General features: G+C 35.0%; 2 protein-coding genes across 2 annotated transcripts in view; both read left to right on the top strand.

Moving 5' to 3' along the window:
* nrm (neuromusculin) overlaps nt 1–907 on the top strand; it is an 80,000-nt gene extending 79,093 nt beyond the window's left edge. Inside the window, exon 24 of the mRNA XM_018028461.2 lies at nt 821–907. The gene's annotated coding sequence lies outside the window, so the exon portion shown is untranslated. The remainder of the gene's footprint in view (nt 1–820) is intronic.
* A 3,167-nt stretch (nt 908–4,074) lies between these two features.
* Nucleotides 4,075–9,524, top strand: part of LOC108627281 (feline leukemia virus subgroup C receptor-related protein 2) — a 9,168-nt gene continuing 3,718 nt past the window's right edge. The window contains exons 1-5 of the mRNA XM_018028459.2: nt 4,075–6,363; nt 6,694–6,925; nt 8,404–8,641; nt 8,743–8,954; nt 9,105–9,208. Of these exons, the coding sequence (XP_017883948.1) occupies nt 6,155–6,363; nt 6,694–6,925; nt 8,404–8,641; nt 8,743–8,954; nt 9,105–9,208 (995 nt within the window). The 5' untranslated portion in view covers nt 4,075–6,154. The remainder of the gene's footprint in view (nt 6,364–6,693; nt 6,926–8,403; nt 8,642–8,742; nt 8,955–9,104; nt 9,209–9,524) is intronic.

Here is a 9,524-nt window from a genome sequence, read left to right as displayed (position 1 = left end):
TAAAAATTTTTATACTACAAATATTTTACTTTTGACATATCATAATCAAAGGATCATGTCATAAGATGAAGAGGAAGTAGAAAGACTATGAATAAGAAAATGTGATGGGCAAAGTTCTAGGATTATAACTCAGAAAGATGGTAGTATAAGTAGGTAGAACATATTTTTTCTATATGGATGCTTATCTCACTTTATTTTATAAAGTGCTCTAAAAAACTCATGAAAAATGTATGTAGATGTTTATCATCACTGAATTAGAAAATGTGAAAAAGGTCTCGACAGGCATTTTGGAAATAGATGACAATGTATTGCAATTGGATTCTTTCTACTAATCTCATATAACTACAAGTAGTTTCTTTTTTTGATTGCTTTTCTGTTTTATTACTAAGTTAGTATACTTTTCTTCTAACCCACTTATGGCAGTTTTAACCGAACTAATTCTAAATTGCATACACCTGCAACTGAGAACACAGAATGTCTACAGATTCAAAACATCTATTATAATCCTTGAACAAGTATAATCAAACGTAATTTACATTCTTATCACTTGTTACAATAATGTGAATTGGATTAAATCTTCATGCAAGAATTTGGTCGCCAAACTCCGAACAAGATAAATATTAAAATGCTTCTAACGTTCCTCTTCTGTCGCTATTCCCTCGAAACTTTCCACTGTACATACGTACATATGTACACTTGAATGCAAAATGCAGGGGGCTTTGGAAGCAGAGCGACACGCGGCTGTGCTCGGCTGCATTGACATTGAAAGTGAAAGAACGTGTAGAACTAAGGTTGTCGTTGTCATGTTCTGTTTACGCAGCCCTTCAAGCCGGAATTTTCGGATCTCGACTACGCGGACGTGGACTACCGTTCCTATGGGCCGATCAACTACAAGGCTGCCAGCATCGCGTTGCTGCAAAAGCAACAGCAGGCGCTGAGGCAACAGCAACAGGAACGACGGCCGCAGATGTACGGCGTCACCGACGAGAACGAAGAGCTTCTTTAACTTCTTCCAGTTTATACATTACTACTACCTTTCATTTCTCCCCCTTCTCGTTTGTTCTTTTTTTTTTTTTAATCTCATAGAATTATTCTTGTGGCCATAATACATATGATTTTGTAAAAATTGTGGTTAATGCTATGGTGAGCTTATATTGTTGTGGATGAGTATATGTGTTATTTTTAATTAAACCAATATAATGAATTTCGCTGTGATCAGATTTACAATCAGCTTTCCTATATATAGTACATGAAAGAAGTTTTTTTTACAATAAATATAAAAATCATATGGCTGTGCCCTATAATTTTTTATCTTCCAATCCGTTTAATCATCACCTTACAGCTTAAATGCTCGTTCATAAAAACGTGAATGCAAAATTCAATAGATTTTTTAAAATCATAGTGAAATTCATTGATTATTACTTACAAGCCAAAAGCCAAAGAACTAGTTACTTAAATTGAGACATTGGAAGAGGCTTGGAGCAAAGAGCATAATTAAACAGCCCTTCCAGATCCTGTTATGTCTTCCTTTTTTCACTTTTTACAAAACCACCTATTTAATCCCGACATCATATACATGTAAAAACAAACCCTCTTCCAATTTAATATATTTACCGCAAAGAGAATTTTATCCTTTTTGCAAGCCTTTCGTTTTGGAAGGATAAAAGGGCCTACGAAGTGGATGTAATTATAATAAATAAAGTCGATCTAGATAGTCGGATCCACGCGATGGACGCGATTTACGATACCTGTACATTTATACATAAAGATTCGTGCGAAAATTATAAATAAATGGTACGTTTTTTAAGCTATTACCATGTGTTCTGGGATCAAATTGTCTAATTAAAAAAAGAAAAGAAGAAAAAGCGGCGTAACGGCTAAATGAGCGTACGATCGATTGAACGTTAAATATTAAATATATATAAGTGAATGAATAAATTATATAAATATATATTATATAATCTTGTTAAATGTTAAAAAGATGACACATATCGCAGCCATTGTCGAATTCCCGCGCGCGCGTCCCACCCCAATTTCTCTCGGTTGATCGAACGAATCTGGCTAGTTTGAGAACAAACACATTTCTCAGAATTCGTTTGTAAATTCTCGATTCTTTCCATCAAAACATTTTAGTCCCATCCCACGTTTGTACGTTTGTAAATTGTACATGATAAAATATTTGCAAGAAAAATCCGTAAGAAAAGTCTTGAAAAAAAAATTGTTGAAATTAACAGGAGACAGTGAGATACTTTAGAATCGTCGTTGGTCCAATTCTTGCGTGATTTCCTGAGAATTGTTGATTCATTTTTCTAACTTTTATAAAAGGAACATAAGTATCGTGCATGTCATATTTCCTTTTTTTTATAATTCGGAAAAGGAAAACATTTAGTCAAACGCAATTTCAGTTGAGTCAGACATTAAACACACGCACACGTGCCAAATGGTAGTAAAAGATCGATTTTGATATTATTTTAAGAAGCAATTCTGGTAAATCTACTGGATTTCTGTGGTGTTATCGTATTTCGTTTTGTTTCTTCGACAATTTCTCCGCCATGTGAACGACGAACAAACCTGATACTACGGCCACGTTTAACGATCATTTAATTAATAATTGTATTTATTGTAGTAGTTGTACTGTAGCATTGTAATACCCCTTGAAAAGATATTTATTATTTTATCGATTATAGCAACTGGAATATTATAATGAATTTAGTGCTTGCCAATAAGCTAGTTTATTTAGTACAATTTTTATTGCAATGCGACAGATGAGAAATATTTGAAGATTTGTTCGTCGAAATGATCGATTTAGGATGAAAGTACGCTAGCCAAAGAATAATTGAAACACCTCGTGTGTTCAACCAACGACAACAGCATGAACAAAGTTAAACAGCGCGAGATTAGGTGAAACAATTGAAAAAACTAAAGTAAAGTGATCTTTTTCCACGTGTTTTTACATTCAGAGTGTCCAGCCCGTGTGTGTTGAACTGTTGCTCGGTGAATTGAATAGTTTGTAATACGTAATAATAAAATACATTTAAACGCGTTGGATGCGTCGATCGGATCACGGTTCCAACACCGTTAACATAGTATGTACCAGTAAACAATAAAATCGTGTACAATACGAATAATCGTTAGACTATATGTGTATAGATATATATATAAATATAAATATATTATATATATATATATGTAAACGAGACACTTTAATATTAATATCCATACGTGGTATGACAAACAATTGTTCTTTCGACTTTGGTAACGATAACGGATCCGTCGTTTGTAATATATTTTCCAGGGCTCGTTTCGAGAACCGATGATTTAAAAGTTTTTCCAACCGAAACACGGGTGCGTGTATAAATAAAACTTTTAAGAGAAGGGGAGCTGTTTCAGAATGGGAGCGATGTTGCGTATAATGTAAAAAAAAAAACGCAGTGTGGTAAGATACCAAAATTGCGTGTCTCGTACTTATTAGTACAGTTAATTCTGAACGAAATGATGAATAAATATGAGAAGCAATATCGGATGATGTTATATCCTTTTATGAAAGATCAATTTATTGAGGACAAACTAGATCGAAATGCTTTATACATAATTTGCTTGATAATTATTTCAATTAAATAATAAATCGATTGTACTATTAACTGTCTCGTATTGTCGCAGAGTGGAATTTTGGTGCCGTGCCACACGCGGCTGTCACATATTTTTACAATGGAAAGGAGTCATTTTCCGTATGCCACTCAATCAGTTATACATATCACCGAGGAGAGATTATTAAAGAGTGGCAGCCTCATGGGAGTTTATGTCGCACGAAAAAGTTGGCAATTTTTTACGCCCTTCAGAATATATTGCCATCGAAATAAGAAATAGAAAGCAAAACACTCATCGGTGCTGAACAGTTGCCAGATACGAGTAGGTCCTATACAATTTCTTTCTAACTCCGCTCGTTAAGGAATAATTGGCGATGAATGAAATAATGAATCGATTACTCCTGAATTATTCAAGATAGAAAAAAATTGTATACGACTTTCTTTGCAGGTCATAGCTACAACTTTTACTTGAAGCGTTTTTCGAAATTTTTAGAAAAAAAATTTTATTTTTCCGAGATTTTGTCAAGAATTATTCAGATTTTGCGAAATTCTCGTTTATTGTGAAACCTGCTTACTTGTTGCTGCTAGCGAAGAATGTTTGAAATGAAATTTGTGGGTACCATCAAAAGCTACAAATTTCATGTGAAATATTTTTCGCTAGCGTCAATAGTTAATGAGTAATGTGCAATAAACTGTTTTTTCATTTTTTGTGAAATACTCATTAACTATTGGCGCTAGCGAAAAATGTTTCAGATAAAAGTTGTAACTCCAGTTCCCAGGTAGAAGAAACGTCCTATGTATCATAATTTCTTTCTAACTCCATCAAAAAAAAAGATCACCGACTGTATTTGGAGTCCCATTAGGCCCCATTCGTTGTCTTAACGATTACACGCACTTTAGTAGTATCTCCTCGGTGTACATATGTAAAAGTTTCTCCCGGCGTTTTTTAATATTTAAATGCATTTAAAAACTAAAATCGTAACGGAGACGTTCAATTTTGTAAAAGATTGTAAACTTGCGTAACTGAAAGGAGCATCGAGAGAATTTCCATTGTCTTTATTGTTAAAAAATGTAATATATCTAATAAAACTTCTGTTATATTCATTAGACGAACGTTTATTTACTGCTGCTAGATTCTGCGAATGTTACAACGTTTTGTATTTTATGACACGTTGGAGATTGCTGACGAATTATATTGTTAATTATCGCCAAACCGCGTTTGTTCTCGCGCACTTCGACGAGTCGAACAATTGGATATAGTAAAACAGTATGAAAACAGAATTTTGTTATTATTATGCTATCACCTGAATCAGCTTTACAGAGATCTCGCAGAATTAAATATCGATAACACGCAGGATGGGAGCGGGAGACAAAAATAGTCATCAACGATAACTATGAAGTAAGATATAGATAACTTATCAGAATTCTATCTTCTATGTCCCTCGTGGTACGGAAAATTTATGAACAATTAATGAAGCAATTCCTATGTCATGGTTTTTGTCAGAAGAAAGTTATTCAAGTAATATATAATGTTCAAGCATAAAGAAGAGTAAAACAGAATTTCTAAAATTACTTAAATGATACATACTGATGCACCTGTTACTGAGAATCAGAAATACACTTATTAAAAAATCACATTACTCTTTACATTATTTTTTTTTACATTATTATTTTGAATATATAAGTAACAGTTTTATCAAGGATTGTGTTAAACTTCAATCTACCTTGGAGAGAATGAATTCTTTCTACTGAATGTCGATAAAAAGATAGATACTAAGCATAACAGTATCACAAAGGCTCGGTGTTCTGTTTTTCCATTTCCTCCGTGAAAATTAGACGATGGTGCAACGATCGTAAATTGCAACATCGGTTAAACTCTAAAGTCTATATAGAGTGGCGCCAGAGGTTTTCTCGTCACAAACGTCTCGCCTTTCGAAGATTATAAGGTACGCGGTCCTCGGTTCGACTCGACTCTGTTTGCCTCTGATATTATGCGCTTGATGTCGTAAAATCGTTTTAATACCTTTCTCCTCCTCGCAGCGAGATTCAGCTGCCGCAAAGAAAATTGCGAAGCAAGCGTCGAACAGAGAAAGAGAGATGGATTGAATATATAAATCATTGAAAGGCTGGATCAATCAGATTTAAGTTTGATAAAAATGAGATACGTATAGTGAAACGAGAGATTGTCGATCGCAAATAACGCGATGTTGTTTAATCGGGAATCGAGATAAGGCGAAAAAATGCTGGCATCATGTGAGCCTCTGTAAATTCGTTCAGCCATGGATGCAGAAGGTCGCGATTTCACGATCAGTTTAGATCGGAAACTTGTCTACCGAACGGCGAGGAGGAACGGCCGTTGTTTAGAAGCCAACGGCGTGGCTCGGTCGTGATTTTAATGGAAAGAGTCGAGTATTTTCACGAGTTCTGCTCGCGAAGAAGAAACTAATATGGAATACTGACAGGTTTTTTTTTATGAAGAGTTTCTCTGGGTCTATCGACAAACGCGATTTCTCGTCTCGAGTTAGAGGAGAGCTCAAGGGTTGAATAAAATTTTTTAATCTACGAAAATGACTGAAGAGAAGGATCTGAGCCAAGTATTGTGCGTGAACAATCCTGTAAAAGTTATTAACAGCGAAGAGAAGCAGGAAAACAATAATGCATTCCAAACGAAGGTGTATAAAAGACGGTGGTTAATGCTATGCTTGTTTATACTGTACAATGGTTTGAGTACCTTTCAGTGGGCACAGTATTCGATAATCACCAACATAGTCAGCAGGTATTGGCGCCTATCCCAATATTATCAAATTACACGTACACCGCTGATACTGTTGATATGTTAATAATTAGGGTTGCTACTGGTCCCTTATAATCAATATTATCTAATTTAGCTATTTACTGTGTGGTTTCTCGTTTGTCAGATCACGAAATCTATTTAGATTAAGGAATAAAATAACTCTACGTGTCTTTTTTAATGTTTTATAAATATTCTCATTAAAAATAGAAATTGTAAAGCTTTAAAGACTTGAAAGTACATGCATAACATTTTTCGGGAATAAAAGGTGAAAATTAAATTGAGTAGAAATCCGTTTTGAAACACGTTATTCAGGTATTATGGCGTTTCCTCGTTGGCCATCGACTGGACGTCCATGACGTTCATGGGTTATTACGTGGCCTTCATCTTCCCTGCGACGTACTTCGTGAACCGATGGGGACTCAGATGGAGCAACATCGTTGGGTGCGGTGTCGCTTGTATCGGTTCTTGGATCAAAGTCCTGTCAGTCAGTCCTGACAGATTTTACGTTACCTTTATCGGACAGTCTCTGGTCGCCTCGATACAGGTTGGTTACACGATCATTTCTCATCCACGCCTCAAATTCATAAATACTGCTTGCAAGCGACGCGCCTTTTATTGCTCTACACGATCGTACGTTACGATAAACGGAAGACAGTTATCCTTAGCAAAATCTAAAATATGTCACTGTTCATCATAATTCGAAAAGACGTAAGCTCTCTCATACGTCAAAAATTTATCGTTTCGATCAATAACAGAACTGTCAATATTTATATTTCGTACAAAAGAATGCCAGACATTTTTGTCAATATGTCGAATTTTATATGTAAAATCAATTAAATGTATTCAGGTTATTTATGTAATATGTAACTGCATTTACGATGCTCGGTACATTTTATTACATTCCGTACGAGATAATATTTATCAAAGTGAAGACGCAAAATATAGAATTTATCCTTGAGACACGTTTGCATAGTCGCCTTGGCAGTGATCATGATCCGTTAAGTAGTATGAGTACAGATCGTGTCAGACCGTTCCAGTTTCAACCCGTGTACGACTGCAATAAGTCAGCCTTAACCATCGGACGCGATGCAACGTGTGACACGAAACATGATCAATTAGATGCCCGAAGCGAATTATTATTATCCCCTGCACACCTACAATTCTCCAATCAGATTTCCCGATAAGAATATAGAAAACTTTGATATATCATACGATTTGCATTTTCGCATTATGCATTTCAAAATTTATTAAGAAATATGAATTTCTTTAATTTTATATTCTATATAATAAGAAAATTCTATAATACTTCAGGTATCGTCCCATAATGAAATTAAGATTTTGCATTCTGTTTTTTCCGAATTACAATATCAGCAATGAAGGAATTAAATAGAGGAGGGTAATTAATCTTGTTATCGTCTGTTTAAGACGTGACAGAAAACTCGTCTTATACTTTGATATCAACATGCTAACACGCTTCGTCGCCAGATTAGTTCAATTCCTTTTTACAAATCCTGATTTATTGCACACAGGATCGAAGGCGCTCTGTTTATGGATCGGCGTTCTAAATAAAGAGACCCAGACCTAGTCGCGCTGAAACAATCGCAAACGCGACGTGGTACGAGGTCGTGAAAACGTGTCGTAAATTGTTGCTAATGCGAGGCATTACAAGTCTAGTCGAAGTTTGTGTTCCCGTGGCTTAACCCCGTGAGCACTATCTCGCAGAAATTTATGATCGTTCACCGACTGCATTTCGAGTTTAATGAAAGAGATACGTCCTAATCCCGAAATCCGTAAAACGATTCTTGGAGACGAAAACCAAAAATTTGACCCAGTTTCACAGAATAAAATCGTATTATCAAAACAAATGATAAATGTCGAAGAAAGACTGATTACTATGATCCCGTAATCTTATCAAGAACAGTTGTATCGATTAAATTGATTAATTGTCAGTTTCATTAGAATTAAATATAAGTAATTACGAATGATTCTAACGAGTATCAATTTTTTTTTTTAATATGTCAGACACTAGTTTTGATGATGCCCGGACGTTTGGCAGCGCAGTGGTTCGACTCTAATCAAGTATCGACGGCTACATCGTTAAGCATTTTCGGTAATCAAATGGGGGTAGCGATATGTTTCTTGCTCACACCGATGATTGTAAAAAATCATGAAAACTTAGACGATATCGGTGTTGGTCTGTCCCGTCTTTTTTGGCATCAAGCTATCTTGATTACAATTGTGTTTTTATTCATCGTAATACGTAAGTTCTAAGGAAGACACTTGATGGATATTCAGACGTCTTATAGATTTATATCATTAATTATAATGATTTAAAACTTTTAATGCATGCTTTCGGAATAGTATTTGAAGATGATCCGAAACTGCCACCGAGCGAAACACGAGCGATGCAAAAACTGACTCAACTGGAGCTCGACGAAAGTGTTCTAGACTCAATTAAGAAATTGTGTAAAAACAAGCAATTCCTATTGCTCTGTAATTCATACGGTTTAGGGATTGGAGTGGTAAACGTGACGGGAACGTTATTAAATCAAATATACGTTACACATTTCGAGGTGAGCTTAATGAAAATTAAAATAGCATAATTAATATTTATAAGTGCATCCAATTAATAGATTCTATGAATATGAAATTCTAAGAAGAGTTAGCATTAAAATGTGATATAATAAGAAGATATAATTCCGGAACACGTTAATATTTTACAGAATGGTGAGGAAGACGCGGGTAGAATCGGTTTAGCAATGGTTCTCATGGGAATGTTGGGTTCCGTCAGTTTTGGAGTAATTGTCGATAAGACGCACAAATACAAGTAAGAGAAATGTTAAACTATTTTCTTTTATTTTTTTTTTGCTCTATTGTTCATCGATTTTATTATAACGCCTTGAGAAACTGTCTTTCTCAAAGTATTGATTAATAGAGAATTCTGTCGATTACGAATTAGTATAAAAAATATTTCAATAAATCATTACTCATCGTCTTCTACTCTAAACGTATTCTACTGCTCTAAAAACTGGGGAGGAACCAGTTCGATGGATCGATCGCACGATATGCATACACTGTATGTTTTGGACAGCAGTCAATTTTTTCTCTCATTCGCTTCGCAAACTTTTTTCTACTATGTACAC

This window comes from Ceratina calcarata, unplaced genomic scaffold (genome assembly GCF_001652005.2).
Source record: "Ceratina calcarata isolate Rehan_Ccalc_2016 unplaced genomic scaffold, ASM165200v1 scaffold453.2, whole genome shotgun sequence".
Taxonomy (NCBI): domain Eukaryota; kingdom Metazoa; phylum Arthropoda; class Insecta; order Hymenoptera; family Apidae; genus Ceratina; species Ceratina calcarata.
This window is presented reverse-complemented; position numbering and strand designations above follow the sequence as displayed.